This window comes from Eublepharis macularius, chromosome 12, assembly GCF_028583425.1.
Source record: "Eublepharis macularius isolate TG4126 chromosome 12, MPM_Emac_v1.0, whole genome shotgun sequence".
NCBI classification, from domain to species: domain Eukaryota; kingdom Metazoa; phylum Chordata; class Lepidosauria; order Squamata; family Eublepharidae; genus Eublepharis; species Eublepharis macularius.
In genome coordinates this window covers 80,608,966-80,626,086 of record NC_072801.1, presented here as the reverse complement: position 1 = coordinate 80,626,086, position 17,121 = coordinate 80,608,966, and the positions used below count along the sequence as shown (strand labels likewise).

Below are 17,121 nucleotides of genomic sequence, written 5' to 3'. Positions count from 1 at the left end.
GCCAGTGGCCCTTAAAGGCCAACAAGATTTTCCAGGGTATAAACTTTTGAGAGCCAAGCTCCCTTGTGCGATACAAGTAGGAAGGGAGATCCCTGAGCCCTTCCCTGCCCGTTAGAAGGCAGGAGGGGTATTGCAAAGAAGGAGGTCAGAATGTACAGGCACAACGCAAAGTGGAATCCGCGTGATTATTGCAGGGGAGGAAATGCAGAGAACGGGCACCTAAGCAAGAACCCCCTGTCCCTTTTCAGCCCCGGCAGGCCCATTGTTCGGAATGTGTGAATGAACCTCATGTTGTGATTTCCACTTGAGGTCTCTCTGTTTGAGGACTGCCGCTCTTAAGTCAGCAGTGCAGCGTCCTGGAAGATTAAAATGTTCCCCCAGATATATATGTCAATTTATTCTTTTGCACATTTTTATTTCTTTTTGTTTGTCCGATGTAGAGAGTGGAGCTGACTCTTGATGGCATATATACCGCTGGAAGACAAACCAGTGAAGGCCCAGTGGGTGAGCCGAGATGCTGGCTTCCTTCTGATTTGGGAGCGTTTCAGGCTGCATTCCTTTGCCAAGCATTCCCCGCCCCCACACACACACGCTCTATTCCACAGATTATGGAGAGGTCCTCTCTGTGGGTATTTCTTGGGGTTGCCAACCTCCAGGTAGGGCCCAGGGCCTGGAGTTCTCCTGGAATGTCAACCAGAGATGGGCACAAACCGGGAAAATACCGAACTGTGCTGTTTGTGGTTCATCACATTTCACGAACCACGAACTTGCTCTGGTTAGCAAACTGGTTTGTTTGGTTCATGAAAACGTCACTTCCAGAGCAGCAGAAGGTCACGTCTGGGGCTGCAGAAAGCCCGTCCCCCCGTTGCCTAGGAAACTGATTGATCAGTGCCAGGCTGTCTGCAGTGATGAACTGAAAAGCCATCCGAACAGACTGGCCTAAAGTTCATGGCAGTTCGTCAGAAATGGGCTATGACGAATCGCCAGTTCACGAACCACGAACCAGCCCGGTTCATGACAAACTTTGGTTCACATTTTGGTTTGCGCCCGTCTCTAATGCCAACCAATGTCTAGACTACAGAGATCAGAGGATAGATTCTATGACTTGACATCCCAGCTGAGCTCCCCACCCTCCCCAAACCCTGCCCTCCCCAGGCTCTATCCCCAAATCTCCAGGAATTCCCCACGCTGGATTTGGCAACCCTAGCATATCTGTTAGTCTCGAGTGCTTGCACATGCACAAGCACACACACCTTGCTATGGATGATTTTGCCACATGATTTTATGGCAAAACAGCCCAGTCCTCATAAAGCCATGCCGCAAATCTGTGTCCTGTCTTTGTCAAGCCTTTGTCACGTCCTGGGGGTAAGGGAAGAGAAGCCCTGACCCACCTCTCAGCAGGAGAGATGTGTAAAAAGATGTTGTGTGTGTGTGTGTGGGGGGGTGTTTTACATGCCCTCAAGCAACTTCTGGCTTACAGGCTAACTAACAACGTCCAAAATGTCCCGTCAGGAACCATCTTGCTCATAATTTGCAAACCGGAGGTTGTGGCTTCCCTTATTGAGTCAAATTTATTCATAGTCTGCTTTTCTCAGTAAGACTCAAGGCGCATTACAAAATCTAGCAATGCAATAGGAACAGATCTAGCAATCAACTATATTTTCCTTTGATTTTTCTAGTGTACTGAGTGATTCCACCTGTCAAAGGATTTTTCCCAATTGCCTGCTCTTTTGGTACATATGTGTGCAGAAATGCCCTCCACCCAAGAATTCTTCCCAGTATCTCAGTCACTGAGTCTGCGCTCTGTTCACGCTCAGGAATCCTTCTGGAGACTAGTAGCTGGCAGAAAGGAAGGGGTGGAGGAAGGAGCCAGCCAGCTCCCAGCCCACAGGGCCCCGGCTTAGGCCTGCCAGGTGCCCTGCCAGTGGTGGGCAAATGTCTTGTGATCTGCCTCTCTGCCCACTGGCTGCCCAGAGATTGCCCACCATCCGCGGGCAGTTCAGGCAAATGGCCGTGCGCAAGAGTCCCCGTGCCCCTTGCGATAATAGCACTTCTGGTGATGCCTGAAGTGACGGCATCTGTTTTAAACATTTCTGCTACCGTCCCACTCTCTTTCCCTGCATGTCCTAACGGTTGTCCATTATTGCGCTTTGCTCCATGAACATCCTAGCTGTTGCTTATATCGTATTTTCGGTTGTGTTGTGTAATCTGCCTTGGCTATCAGTGAGAAAGGCGGACTACAAAGAAGCAGTGGCAATAGCAGGGACGTTGGCAGCAACAGTCACAGTAATATGCTGTTTGGGGCCAATTCTTAGGAATTAGTCCTGGTGTGATGACATCACTTCCGGCATAAGTGGAAGTGGTTATCATTGCGCGGGGCATGGGCGCGCACATGCTCAAGGCCAGGGTAAGTCCCTGTGCCCCCCCCACCTCTAGATCTTGGTTTTGCTAACGTTCTAGCTGAAGCAGGGCAACCTGTTGGAAGGTGATATCGAGGGACAGAAAGGGCAACGGCCAAATTGCCAGAATGCATTCTCTTCCTTGTGGGACAAGATCTGAACAACCCTCAGGGCATGACGGACTCTCCCCAGCATAGATGACAAATTCCCAGGACACAGAGGAGAAGCTCTCCGACCTGGTGGCTTCCGACCTGGGAGCCACAAGCCTCGAAGGACTGAGCTCTTGCCCAAGGATGGCACCATTTCCCCCAGCACTGGATTCTGATTTCTGCTTGCTTTGTTTCAGCTCAGAACCAGATTTCTGCTCATTTACAAATCTCTGCTATCCTAACCCTGTGGTATTGTTTATTGAACGTCCCAGCCCTTGACCGTGTTGATCATGCTTCTATGCAATCTGCCTTGAGTCTCCACAAGAAACGTGGACTACAAATAACATAAATAAATAAAGGTCACATCACTACAGCTAAACAGATTTTTTTAAAAAAACAACACTCAAAACCTGAGCTGGAAAGTGGCTGCCACGTAGCCCCAGCCCCAGCCGGCTATCCAGGCCCCGTGGCAACCTTACTGCAAGCAAGAGCGCTAAGCAGGGAGGCAAAGCCCTGAGTGAGGCTCCACGGCAGCAGCAGCCCCCCCCCCCCCGCATGATTTGGCAGCCCCACCCCCGGCCAGGTGTTCCCACCCATTTCTCAACAACACCTTGTAATCTCTTCCAAGTTTCTTTTAAAGGGATCAGGAATGCAGTTTTTGACCTTGAAACATCCTACGCAGGTTTTTAATGCATTGTTTATTGGATGGACTATACTGTTCTTATTTCATCGTTCTCTAATTTTATTATCCATTTTATTGCATTGTTCATTGTGTGTCTTAAACTGGCCTGTTCTGCATTATTTTCGAACTTTGTAATCTGTCCTGTCAGTGAGAAAGGCAAAGTATAAATGAAGTTTTTAAAAAAGTAGATAAGTAAAATAATTTTTAAAACATCTTTCTAAAATGCAAGCTCTGGAACTGGCTTATTAAGGAGGAGAATGTGTGGGGAGAAAGGGGGGCGTTCACCTCTTAGTCCCTCCGCTACGTTTTAATTGGAATAAGCCACCTGAGCAGATTCTGCCTCTGCTTGGGAAAAGGGGAGATGCCTGCAGTTTCCCCCCAGCTGGAGTAGAAGCAGAGCGAGCGTGGCGTTTGGCAAAGAGAAAACAACTGGGAAAGAAAGGGTTAAAGTTCCTCTCGCTTGTCCTTGAAAAAGCAATAAAATAACAGGAACAATAACAACAGTGTGCTTCTATAGCGCCCTTCTGGACAGATGAGTGCCCTCTCGGAGCAGTGAACACAGTCGGTGTTGTTATTATCCCCACTATAATGCTGGGGAGCTGGGCTGAGAGGAGGGGCTGCCCCACGGCCACCTGTGCAGTTCGGGGGAGTTGAACCAGCAGAGCCCTGATTCGCAGCCCTGCCCCTTAGCCACTGTGTTACAGCACTGGCAAAGGGGGAAATGTCCATGGGGTGCCATCCTTCGAGGCCAGTCTGTGGCCCCCTTCTCACTCTCATCGTTAGGGGAGGGACTGTGGCTCAGTGGCACGCACAAGATCCCAGGTTCAATCCCCCAGCTAGAAGGACAACCTCCCTAGCCACAGGGAGGGCCAGACAAGACTCTGAGCTGTGTGTAGGGTCAGGAAGGATCCGCCATCCGGGAGTGACTCTTCTCCCTCCTTCAATGCTCCAAGGAGCCGCCGAGAGACTTCCTGCCGTCACGGCAGGGCAGGCGCCCGGAACAGCAAGACGCAGTGGTAGGGGGGGGACTCACCTTTCCTTGCCCCCTTTGTGCCCCCGGGGCAGCTGCCTTCACCCACTCAGTCACAGTGAGGCACGGCTCCCCCCCCATGCCCCCCTCCTCCCCCTCCTCTATCACCCTTGCCCCCAACCGGCAGCATCGGATGGCTGGCATGAGTATTCCTGTGTGTGTGTGTGTTTTATTCTTTGCATTGCACATGACAACATCCAACTCAGTTGCCGTATTTAATGCTGCATTGTTGTACTGGACATTTGTTCAGTGAAAGGATGGCGGGGAGGGGTGCCGGTGATTTGCCGGCAGAGTCCCGGAAAGCCCCCCTCCTGCCTGCACATCCCTCCCCAGAGATGCCGCCGCCCGCTGCCCACAGGGGCTCTGGGGTGCCTGAGCTTGGCCTTGGACCCCGTGCTGTGCCCCCTCCCCCTTCCTGAGAACACAGGCAGCCGGGGCCAGGCCCCTCCCCTCCTCCGCCTCCATCGCAGCCCCACGCCCAGCAGCCTCTCGCCTCCGCATGGTCCAGGGTGCCGGAGCGTTGCATTGTGGGCCCGCACGCTTGAACCTAAGGAGGAAGAGGGCTGTGGGGCATTTCACACACAGGGAAGGGCGAGAAGCAAGCCAGGATGGCGGGGGGGGGGGGCGGGGGGGAGGACTGGGAGGCTGGCAGAGGAAGGAAAGGTGGGGGAGACCTTTCTCACAGTGCTGGCCACAGTCCCAACCTGCGGATCCCGTAGCCTTGTACAAAAGAGCCAGCCTTGGAATGGCCTGGAAGAGCCCTGCAAGCCACGTGTGGAGCAACGCCCGTCCCTGGAGAGCGCTTCTGCCGTCTCCGTTGCTGCCCTTGAAATGCCTGCAGGAGCCTCTTTATCCCGGCATCAGTAGAAGAGAATCGCCGCATTCAAGGGGCTGACAACACACCACTGCTCTGGAGGGAGGGGCACCACAGCAACCCTCCACTCGCTTTGGCCCTGCTGTCTCCCTGGCCCCAAGGAGGGCAAGTCCCGTGCAGACCACATGTGGCTTCTGTCTTGTGGCCTGACTTCCAGGGCTCATCACAGCCGGGTCACCTGGGGCCGGGCAATCCGTGTCTGCAGCAGAGAGGGAAGAGGAGGCAGAAGCCACGAGTTAGCTAGAGCCACCACAGATCCCCCCCCACCTCATCGCCCTGGGCCTTGACGCCCCCCCCCCAGATTCCCCATCAGCCTTTCCTACCTGGAGAGAGGTGTCCACCTTGTCCAGGCGGGGCCGGAAGGATCCCTGGCCTGGCAAGGAAGGCTGATCACCGCTGGAGCCACTCTCCGACTCTGCATGGAGGGAAGGCAGCATAGAGCGACAGGTGGGTGCTTATTTCTGGGGCCGGGTGGGGAACCTAGAAGCACCCTGCTCCACCAGACAAAAGCCCACCTCCCCCAGCAGGTGCACCTGGCAAGCCCAGAGGGCGACACTGGCCCCTGGCTACTCCCCTCTCAGCCGCTGGGGAACAGACCAAATGGGGCATTTACACACATACATGGTACAGGCTGTGCCCATCTGGTTAGAGTGACCTGCTGCCACCGTGGAACATGAACACGCCAGCACTCAGGAGGGGGCCAAGTCTCTCTGCTGCTGGCACTGCCTTCACTGAGCAGGCCCTCTTCCACCACCCTCAGAGCCCTCTTCACCTCATCCTCCCCCCAGCGGAGCAGCCCAGACCTGTCACTGGGCCAGGCTTAAGAACCTAAGAGAAGCCATGCTGGATCAGGCCAATGGCCCATCCAGCCCGACACTCTGTGTCACACAGTGGCCAAAAACCAGGTGTCCTCAGGAGGTCTGCCCGTGGGGAAGGGACACTAGGACCCCTCCCACTGATTGCCCCCCCCCCCAAACACCAAGAACACAGAGCATCCCTGCCCTAGACAGAGAGTTCCATCGATACCTTGTGGCCAATAGCCACTGATGGACCTCTGCTCCATAGGTTTATCTAGTCCCCTCTTGCAGCTGTCTGTGCGTGAAGCTGCCACCACCTCCTGTGGTGGCAGCTTCAAACTAGGCTGCCTCAAGGCACAGTGGGGGGAAGGAAAGGGAGGGTGTCGGCTGTGGCAGCAGCGCTTCTTCACCCTCTCGGCCCCTAGCTGGCAGTGCCTGCTCGCCCCACAACAGCAACAGGTCCAGGACTAGTCAGACAGAGGTGGCATTTATGAGTGAGCTGGAAGTGTAAAATGCCATGTCTGTGGAGGCTGGCATTCAGGGGTATACTGCTCTGATCATGGAGGTTCCGTCCAGGCATCAGGGCCACGGGCTTCTCCTCTTTCTCTGAGCGCTTGTCTAATTCCCTTCTGCAACCACTGAAGTGCGTGGCCATCCTGCAGCAGTGAGGGGCCCAAACTGCATGTAGGCAGGAGAACATCCCCCCACCACCACACACACACAGCCCGTCCGGCCTCGTCGTCTTCCTTCACTGAGTGCCCACAAAGAGGGAGAAAAGGGTCTCTCTCCCCACTTTCTCCACACTGTTATTTTATAAATTCTGTCAACCCAGCCCCCCCATCTGTAGCAGTCGTTCTTTCTAAACTGGGGGACCATCCATGCCCACTCCATCAGAGGTCCAGGGAGTCTCCAGTTGGCCAAGCGGCACAGAAACAGTCTGTGTACTGCGAGTTCAAAAACTGTCAGCTCCACACAAGTCCCCCCCCTTGGTCAATTTAGAAACTTGCAAGTCTTTATGGCACCACAAAATGTGCTGTAGGATAGACCTTGTTTTTTGCAAAGCTGTTTGCGTCTCCCCCCTGTCCCTGAGCCGAAAGTGGGGGGAGCAGCTGGCCCAGTGGGCACATCAAGGCAAGCGAAGCTCCCTGCCGGGCTAATGGCGCTGTTAATCAGGGCTGCGCCACGGGGCACTCTGCCTCCACAGGCCTCCACCTGGCACTCAGTCCCCCTCCCGTCTGCAGCAGGGCAGGAGGAGGAGGGAAGCGGCTGCTCGGCTGCTCACTCCCTGTTGCCTTCGTGACCATTAACACTGAAGCCTGCTCAGACACGAGATGCAGTTTTGCCAGGGAGCCGCAGGTTGTCGCCCAGGGACGGGTGCTGCTGACGGCGATGCTTTTCCCGTCGGGCACAAGGAGCCTTTCCTGGGGGCGAGAGGCTCAAAGCCCTCGCATCGAGGAAGGCACCTTCTGCCAGGGAACCAGCGCCAGAAGAGAACCCCGGCACCAGCCCATGAGCCACTACACACACCACGCCCCCGCAGTCCCTACCTGGCACGCTGTCTGCACCTGGGCTCTGCCCAGGGAAGCCTCGGGGGCCAGCAACCCACTCGGACGCGTTCTCGTACCACTTCTCTTCATCAGGAGTGCCCGTCAGCCTGCATCAGGAACATCAACAAAGACATGGGACAGGCCCCGGGCATCGCCATTCCAAGTCATGAAGGGTGGCGCTGGGTCAAAACCACCTAAGCAGAAACTGCATTGTGGCAGACGCTGCCGGCAGGGCGTGCTCACACACACGTACAGGGCACAGGATGCCAGACAGCTTACACAGCAGGCAGTCGTGGCTGACTCAAGTGAGAGAGCCAAGTGGCACCCCCCCTGCCCCACGCGCCTGTGATTGGCTACATATGCAGGGCTGAGCCACTGCAGCGAGATCAGCTTCCTAGGCAGGCACGTCAGGTTCTTGCCTCACGTCCCAACCTGGGCACGGAGACCCTCTTTCCCTAGCTGTGGCTGGGCACAGAAAACAGAGCGAGCCTCCTCCACCTGCCCCCCTCCCTGCTTACCTGCGGTCCTTCTCCTTGGGAGCGCGGCGCCTCCAGCAGAGGAGCAGGGCCAAGATGAGAATCAGCAGCAGGAGAGCAGCCAGGCCCAGCGCCACCCCCACGGCCACCCCCACCTTGCTGATGCTTTGCTCACAGCGGCTGCCCACGTACCAGTAGGAGTCCGACTGCTCACAGCTGTGGGAGGAAGGACAGTGTCACGGCGTGGAGGGAGGCCAGGCAGGGGGACCAGGCGCCTGGCTTCCCTGGGCAGGTCCAGAGAGAGGGGAGGGGCTAGTGGCCTGAGCGTGTTTTCCCAGCAAGGGAAGCGCCAAACAACTGGCGCAAGACAGAGAGCCCGTCCACAAGCAACACATTTCGGGCTCGATGAATGTCACTTGTGAATGCGAGGCCAGAAAGGGCCAGGGGTGGGTCTTCTGATCAGAGGAGCCCTTTGGCTCAGTTTAAAGACACCTGCAAATGAAAGCCCGTTCTTGGCATCAAATGCTTCCTTCCAGCCATCTGATTTCTCATGACAGATTACAAAAATTTAAAACCATCAAGAAACACAATAAACTTTCAGCAAACACTAAAAATCCCATTGGTATCTCCGTCATAGGAACGGCCTCCTGAACGCCTCCATTTCATACCTTGTGTAGAAGAAAAAGGAGTGGGAGCCTTCCTGACCTCAAGCAGGTTATTCCCCCTGGTGGGGGCCACCACAGAGAATGCCTGCATATCTTGTCCAGTTAAAGGGGAGCCCCTTCAGCAGGCTTTGCTCAGGTGCCTGAAGCGGCCACAGCTGAGCGCAGCTGGAGAGAAGTGGGTTCCAGGCCATGCAGGACTTCTTAGGCCACGCCCAACATCTTTGAATTCCGCCTGCAAACTAATCCATGGCCAGCAGAGCGACAGCCAAACAGGTGCCAGATGCCCTGGCCGCCCGGTGCCTGCCAGTCAGTAATCAGCCTGCACTGCTGGGCACCAACTGAAACTTACAAGTTGTCTTCAAGGGCAGTCCCATGTACAGCGCGTTACTACAATCTAGCTTGGCTGAAACAACCCACCACCAAGGCAGCAAAGAATCTATCGATTATGAAACCCTGTGGGGCAGGCTGCGCCGAAAGGGACTGGCCCAAGGTCAGCCAGGTCGCTTTGCGGCTGCGCAGGGATTTGAAGCCAGGCCTCCTTGCTCCTCGCCTGCAATGCTAACTTCAAGGCCGCACTGGCTGCCATTTTAGAAATGAAATCTGCTCAGCATGCAAAGAGCAGCTGGTGAGGATTGCCGCCTAATGCAACCAGCCAACCACACAGTTGGGAGACACCCAGGGGGAGCCCCCCAAGACCCCCATACTTAAAGAGCAGGCATCGTGCGGACAAGAGGGCGACCGATTCCCCCCACCCAAAAAACCAAGGCTTCATAAATCTTGTGCTAATCAACACAGTCGACAGGACCAAGCGATGGAGAGAGAAGACGCCCAAGGAAGACCCTTCCCCTACTCACTAGCAACTGGGCCCTCTGGCCTGGATGTAACAGTTTCCTTGCCCACAGGTGAAGGTGTCCGGGTGCCACGTGCTGCAGTTGGAGACACACTGGAGCCGCCCACTGACGTTGCGGGCCACGTAGTACCGCTGGAAGTCCTGTGGTATCAGCTGCTCATTCCTGCAGGTCCGGGACAGGTCTGGAGGGAGAGGCAGGTCAGCCCCTCCTGGCCGCCCTCCCAGGACCGCCCCCACCCACCCCTGCCCCCTCCCAGCGGCTTCCGCCCCTGGCTTGGCCAGACCCTCGGCTTTGCCGCTCTCTGTCCAAGCCAAGCCCACCACGGCCTTGCAAACCGGCCTGCTGAACCTGCAGCTCCTTCCCGCCCCTCCATGCCTTGCCTCCCACGTTCCTCTCCGAGGGAGCGTGCCCTTGTGCCTGCCCCCTCGCCCCCACGTCCGTGCAGGCAGTGTCAACCAACTGACTGCTGCGGCCTCCCAACAGAGACTCTGTTTGCTTTCTCCCTCGTGCATGCCCAACTGCCCCCCTCCACCCAGGGACGCCCCCACCCCTCCACCCTTGCTTTAGCCCTCACCTTCAGGGCTCAGGGACACCGCGACCACCCGAGGGGTGTTATTAAAGTGCAGCGGATCTGAAAGAGAAAAAATGGAGGCGTCTGTGAAGGAGAAACCCAAGCGAGTGGCTGTACACCACGCACACCGAGTCTGCCTTGCAGGGAGGCAGGAAATGTGCCGCCCCTGGTTTACTCCCCCCCCCGCCCCACCCATTCCTTCCTGGCCCAGGGGAGGCTCTTCTGCCAACACCCAAAGGCAGGCCTGGTTCGCCCTGGTGTGATGACGAGAGCCCAAAGAAGCAGCCGACCAGCAGGACCTAGTCAAGGCCGCCACGGGCAGCAGCCACGGGCAGCAGCCGAGAGGAGCTGCCTCCTCTCCCCACACCCCCGCGGGTCATCCGGGGCAGGGGTGCCATGAGCCCCCGTAGGAGCTGCCTTGCCGCAGCAGGCCCAAGGCCCCTGCGGCTGGTGGCGCCTCTCCAGGCAGATGTGCAGCTCCCACCCGGCAGGGGGCTCAGCGGCTGGGTGCGGACTCACCCTCTGTCCAGGACTGGCTCTTGAAGCGCCCCGCGATGGCCCCCAAAGCCTCATCGTACGAAGCGTTGAAGCCGGAGAAGGGCACCGAGAAGCGCACCTCGTGGTCCACGACGACGCTGCCTGGCCTGGGGGAGGGTCGGGAAGGGAGCCGTCCTGACATTCTGCTGGGAGGCAGAGCCAGGGGCTGCGCAGCCTCTCCCCGCAATGTTACGTTATTTGCAGGGTTTTATAGGCTGGGGCTGGGACGAGAACGGTTTTTAATTATTTGTATTAGGCTGTTGCTTTATTGTGACTTTATTGAATATATTCTATTTCTGAATTGGTTTTTAACTGTTGTAATTGTTGTGATCCGCTTCGAGATCTTAACCGAAGAGATATAAAAATCAAATCAAATAAATGAAAAATAGGCTGAGCCCAGTCACAGGTGGGCGAACTGCTGGGAAGCCAGTTTGCAGCACGGCCTGCCCACGGGGCGCCCAGGGATAAGCTCACCTCAGCTGGATTACTTTTATCCCCCGGAAGTTGAGAATGCTCTCGTAGAATTTTCTCATCTGTAAAGACACACCCATGGACTGAGAGAGAGACCCCAGCAGGAGGACTCCACCCCCAACTGGACCCCCTATATTTGGCTGTGAACTCCAGCAAACTGGTGCACCAGCGGGGACGGAATGCCAGGAGTGCCTCCGGAGGGAGGGGAGGGCCACAGCGAGTGGGCGGCCGGAGCCCCTTCGGCAAAGAGCGCCCACACACGCACACACCCCTCACCTGTTCCTCAAAAACGGTCAAAAACTGCTTGGAGATGTTGGATGCCAGATCTTTCATTGCTGCGCTGTAGTTCCTATTCGTCACCTCGACGATGATGTTGACAGTAGCCGTGACATTCACTGCCAGCGGAAAGCACAGGCATCAGTGGCCATGGAGGGAGAGCGAGATGGACCCCACACCACCGCCCCACTGCTTGCTGAACAGGGCACAGAGGAGGCCTCGGGCACAAGCCCCCTTCTTACTCCCAGACCTGAGCAGAACTCACAAAACCTGACAAGACCCCCAACCATGCAGGCTGGCCTCAGGTGACCTTTCCTTTACTACTAAGCTCATCTGACCAGAAGTCTTCAGCATAAAACATCACAAAAAGATAAAACAGATGTTGCAAAACATGACAAAACAAACGAAAGCAAGACACAGAACAATAAAATACATGCGTCTCCTAAAAAAGTGAAACACGTTGGCTAAAATAAATGACTAGGCCTGTACAATTTCTCATGTGATTTTGGCAAATTCTGCCACCGACAGAACATTCAGTCTGGCAAGCATAAACACACCTAGGGGCGGTAAGGAATTTCAAATATGAGGTGAGGGTCTGCATCTTTAATGCAGAAGTGGAGCGTACCTGCCTTGGTTAGTGTGCTGCTGACCCGGTCAAGGTCAGTCACCCTCATCCTGACCAGCTCCGATGCTCCTGGGTAATCCACGCTCCCAAGCGTTATGAGGGGGGAAGGCCAAGGAGCCCCGGCCTCTCACCGACACACCTCTCCCAGGCACTTCTGAAACTGCCTTCCTTTAGAAGGTGCAAACGCCCCCCTTGGGCACAGAGGCACAGAGAAGAGGGCCTTCCATCTCAGGCTAAAGGCAGCCATCCAGGCCCTGGACTCGAGTGAACGCTGTGTGAACTCTGCTATCCAAACGGCTGCCCCAAACAAGACCTTTAGCATTAAAAGTCGTAATGGCTGCAGGTACATATTGACCTCCTTTTAAACAGAAACTTCTTAAGAGAGCGTTTGCATTGGTCCTAGCAATTTCGGTGGCTGAGCGGACACGGGCATCCCAGGTGAGATTATGGCTGAACTTAACTCCCAGATGAGCCCCGTGGCGCAGACTGCAGCCCGAGCTCTGCTCACGGCCTGAGTTTGATCCCGGCGGAAGCCGGGTTCAAGTAGCCGGCTCAAGGTTGACTCATCCTTCCGAGGTCGGTAAAATGAGTACCCAGTTCCCTGGGGGTCAAGTGTAGATGACTAGGGAAGGCAATGGCAAACCACCCTGTAAAAGGTCTGCCAAGATGCGACAGCCCCCCATGGGTCAGTAATGACTCGGTGCTTGCACAGGGGGACTACCTTTACCTTTAACTCCCAGACACTTGAAACGAGCCACCTGGCCTCTGGTGGCTCTTGGAGGCTTCCTGCCAGCCCCAGAGAGACAGAGAGAGATGGTGTGGTGTAATGGGTAGAGTGGCGGACTAGGGCCTGGAGCCACGGGGTTAGAATCCCTGCTCCACCACAGAAGCTCAGCTGGTGACCGTCGGCCTGTCAAAATCTCTTGGCCTGGCCTACCTCACAGGGTTGTTCTTGTCGGGGTACAGTGGAGGAAGGCTGAATGATATGATGTGTTGCTTTGGATTCCCCCAGAGGTAAAAGGGGGGATATAGATATTTATTTTATTTATTTATGTCATTTATAGTCTGCCTTTCTCACTGAGACTCAAGGCGGATTACAGTGTGAGATTAGTACAGTCAATTTCCAGGACATTTCCATAAACGAGGCCACAGGGTAAAAAGTTCACAAAGACATTAGTAAGAATCCAACACAGAGTGGAAGAAGTGCTGAGACAGAACATGAGCCATTCTAGGGCTGACATTGGGCCACAGGGAGCACAAGTAGCTCACAGGAGCACATATTTAAAGCAACAGATAGTGCATAAGTGGTGAAGTCTACGGTCCCTAACTCATAAATAAAGAACAGAATAAATAACAGTTCCCAATGAACAGACTATTTCCCAGTCGGAGAGGATGATGGAAGGGTGTCAGGTGGGGAGGAAACTGGCTGATAATTGCTTGCAAAGCAACAAAAGGGGAGCCAAATCACTGAAACCCAGAGGAAGGCAGGAAGGTCCCAAAACTAGGAAGCCTCCAGTGTGGGTGCGAGTGTGAGAACGCAGCAGGCACTCCTGGGGAGCAGGCGACGTTCACCCCATTCAGTGGGCAGAGTGGCCCTGTTTGCAGCATAAACACCAGTGGGGGCATGCAGAAAGATCCTGTGGGCAGCCAACTGGACAGCAGCAATGTGAGAGAGCCGTCGCTGCCCGCTATTCCCCTCTTTTTTGTCCTGTCGTGATCTTTGGACACAGGTTTTTCAGGGCTTTTAGTAGGGACGGACCAAAGCCCTGTGTTGCCACAGGCAACCACAGCCGCCTCCTCCCCCCTCTGGAAACCTCTGACTGAATACAGCTGAAGGTGGCCTGGGGCTCGTGGCTGCCTGTCAGTCAACAAAAGAAAGGAAGGTGTCCTTGTAACAAAGGAAAAAACCCAACAAGTAAAGACTTCCAATAAAGTAATAAAGTACAAATACTTTATTTCAAACATAAAATTGTATGTAGTAGATGGCACAATCTCTTATTCAGACTGCACAACATCTCTGTCTTGCAGGCCCTGCAGAACTGCAACAAATTTAGCAGGGATCGGATCTCCAGCGGAAGTATGTTCCGCCAGGCCACAGGCAGGGTCGAAAAGACCCTGCCCTGGCTGAGGCCAAGTGAACATCCCTTGGACCAGAAATTACCAGTAACTGCTTGTCTGCAGAGCACAAGACCCTGCAGGGGACATAATGGGAGATTTAAATGTTATAAGTGGGACATAATACTAGTTTTGAATGTTCGTAAACTTGCTTTTATATACCCTATTACATATACAGTGGGTATATATACCCTATATACCCACTGTGACACTGAGAGATCTCTGTCTTTTGGTGCCGCACCTCTGGAGATGCCAGCCACAGCTGCTGGCGAAACGTCAGGAACTACAATGCCAAGACCACGGCGACACAGCCCGGAAGACCCACAACAGCCACCCTATTACACTGTTTGTTGCAATGTCTTTGAAACTGACCGTAATGACTCACACTGTGTAATCTGCCTCAAATCTCAGTGACAAAGGTGGACTATAAATAAAATATATAAAATAAAAGGGGGATCTCAATGAATGGACTTACCAGCTTGGATTTCGTTCAGTACCTCCTGACAGTGCTGCCCCGTGAAGAGAGGCTTGCAAAGACACCGATAACCCTGAGGCGTCCCTCCATTCTCACAGTACACATGAGATGCAACACTGGAAGAAACTGATGTAACAAAAAAAACGAACATTAGAAATAATACATCGTGGGACAATTGTTCAGGAAAAACACCCACAGAATCCTACCTTCTGTACTTGTAGATATAACATATGTTGTTGAATTCTGGATATGAGGAAAACTTGAAGAACTCATAAGCACAGTGCTGAACGACTGAGGAGTTGCAGAAACTGTTGGCAGTCGAGAATTGGGAAGCACTGAGGAGGCAAAACTGTGCGGCAATGAGAAGATTTCAGTAGGTGAGGTTTTCATGGTGGATGCCGAAGCAAAAGAGGTAGACAAAACGGAAGGAACGGCAGTTTCAGAAAAGGACTGAAGAGGACTTGAGAGCTTGGTAATAAATTCAGTAGAAAAATTAGGTGACGTGGAGGAGGAAAATCTCTCTGTGGTGGAAGACGCCTTTAGCCCTGAAGACGAAGAGGGATGCGGAACTGAAGTCTCCACTGAGATCAATTCCTGAGTTGTAAGAGGGGACTCGCTTAGAGAAGCGTGGGAGCTGGAGGCAGACACTGGTGACATTGAGGGGGTAGCAGTAAAGGGAGACTTAGAAGAGCTGAGAGAAGTTGAGACCTCAGCTGAAACTTCAGGACTAGAGAATTGTGATGTAGAGGAGGAAGAAGTCTGTGTGGTTGATGACTCCTCTGTCCCTGGGGAGGAAAATGGAGGTGTGGTTGCAGTCACCATAGAGCTCACTTCCTGAGATGTAGGTGTGGATGTACTGGGTGAAGTGGGAGCACTGGAGGCAGACAATGGTGAGATCGATGGGGCAGAAGTCACGGTAGACTCAGACGAGCTAGGAGGAGAAGTTGATACCTCAGAAGTAACTGGAGGACTAAAGAATTGCGAGGCAGAGGAGGAGAAAGTCTGTGAGGTTGAAAACTCCTCTGTCCCTGGGGAGGAAGATGAAGGTTTGCTTGCGGTCACCGTAGAGGTCACTTCCTGAGATGTGGGGGTGGATTCACTTGGTGAAGTGGGGGCACTGGAGAAAGACAGTGGTGAGATCGATGGGGCAGAAGTAACGGTAGACTCAGACGAGTTTGGAGGAGTAGTTGATACCTCAGAAGTAACAGCAGAACTAAAGAATTGCGAAGCAGAGGAGGAAGTCTGTGTGGTTGAAGACTCCTCTGTCCCTGGGGAGGAAGAGGTAAGTGTGGTTGCGGTCACCATAGAGCTCACTTTCTGAAAAGTAGGGATGGATTCACTTGGTGAAGTGGGGACGCTGGAGGCAGACACTGGTGAGATCGATGGGGCAGAAGTCACGGTAGACTCAGACGAGCTCAGAGGAGAAGTTGATACCTCAGTTGAAACTACAGGACTAGAAAATTGTGACATAGAGGAGGAAGAAATCTGTGTGGTTGAAGACTCCTCTGTCCCTGGGGAGGAAGATTGAGGTGTGGTTGCGGTCACCGTAGAGCTCACTTCCTGAGATGTGGGGGTGGATTCACTTGGTGAAGTGGGGGCGCTGGAGGCAGACACTGGTGAGATCGATGGGGCAGAAGTCACAGTAGACTCAGAAGAGCTTGGAGAAGTTGAGACCTCAGCTGAAACTACAGGACTAGAGAATTGCGACGTAGAGGAGGAAGTTTGTGTGGTTGAAGACTCCTCTGTCCCTGGGGTGGAAGATGGAGGTGTGCTTGCGGTCACCGTAGAGCTCACTTCCTGTGATATGGGGGTGGATACACTTGGTGAAGTGGGGGCGCTGGAGGCAGACATTGGTGAGATCGATGGAGCAGAAGTAACGGTAGACTCAGACGAGCTTGGAGGAGAAGTTGAGACCTCAGCTGAAACTTCAGGACTAGAGAATTGCGAGGTAGAGGAGGAAGAAATCTGTGTGGTTGAAGACTCCTCTGTCCCTGGGGAGGGAGGTGTGGTTGTGGTCATCGTAGAGCTCACTTCCTGAGATGTGGGGGTGGATTCACTTGGTGAAGTGGGGGCGCTGGAGGCAGACACTGGTGAGATCGATGGGGCAGAAGTCACAGTAGACTCAGAAGAGCTTAGAGAAGTTGAGACCTCAGCTGAAACTACAGGACTAGAGAATTGCGACGTAGAGGAGGAAGTTTGTGTGGTTGAAGACTCCTCTGTCCCTGGGGTGGAAGATGGAGGTGTGCTTGCGGTCACCGTAGAGCTCACTTCCTGTGATATGGGGGTGGATACACTTGGTGAAGTGGGGGCGCTGGAGGCAGACATTGGTGAGATCGATGGAGCAGAAGTAACGGTAGACTCAGACGAGCTTGGAGGAGAAGTTGAGACCTCAGCTGAAACTTCAGGACTAGAGAATTGCGAGGTAGAGGAGGAAGAAATCTGTGTGGTTGAAGACTCCTCTGTCCCTGGGGAGGGAGGTGTGGTTGTGGTCATCGTAGAGCTCACTTCCTGAGATGTGGGGGTGGATTCACTTGGTGAAGTGGGGGCGCTGGAGGCAGACACTGGTGATATCGATGGGGCA

The 17,121-nt window shown here is 54.2% G+C and overlaps 1 protein-coding gene across 1 annotated transcript; it reads right to left on the bottom strand.

Moving 5' to 3' along the window:
• Window positions 1-4,402: 4,402 nt before the first annotated feature.
• Window positions 4,403-16,032, bottom strand: LOC129338348 (mucin-3B-like). Its single transcript, XM_054992498.1, has 11 exons — window positions 14,747-16,032; window positions 14,541-14,666; window positions 11,326-11,444; window positions 11,053-11,111; window positions 10,561-10,685; window positions 10,045-10,101; window positions 9,474-9,651; window positions 7,997-8,170; window positions 7,479-7,585; window positions 5,458-5,549; window positions 4,403-5,333 (listed from the first exon to the last, which is right to left on the bottom strand). The coding sequence occupies exons 1-11, from the start codon at window positions 16,008-16,010 to the stop codon at window positions 5,298-5,300; spliced, it is 2,337 nt and encodes a 778-aa protein (XP_054848473.1). The 5' UTR covers window positions 16,011-16,032; the 3' UTR covers window positions 4,403-5,297.
• Between the last annotated feature and the right edge of the window lie 1,089 nt (window positions 16,033-17,121).

Excerpts from the sequence above, each read along its gene's own strand:
- LOC129338348 (XM_054992498.1), bottom strand. The coding sequence starts at position 16,010 with ATGTCACAATTTTCTAGTCCTGTAGTTTCAACTGAGGTATCAACTTCT. Across the intron at positions 14,667-14,746 it reads TATATCTACAAGTACAGAAG|TTTCTTCCAGTGTTGCATCT; the intron begins GTAGGATTCTGT and ends TTGTTACATCAG. Across the intron at positions 11,112-11,325 it reads TGACCGTTTTTGAGGAACAG|ATGAGAAAATTCTACGAGAG; the intron begins GTGAGGGGTGTG and ends GTGTCTTTACAG.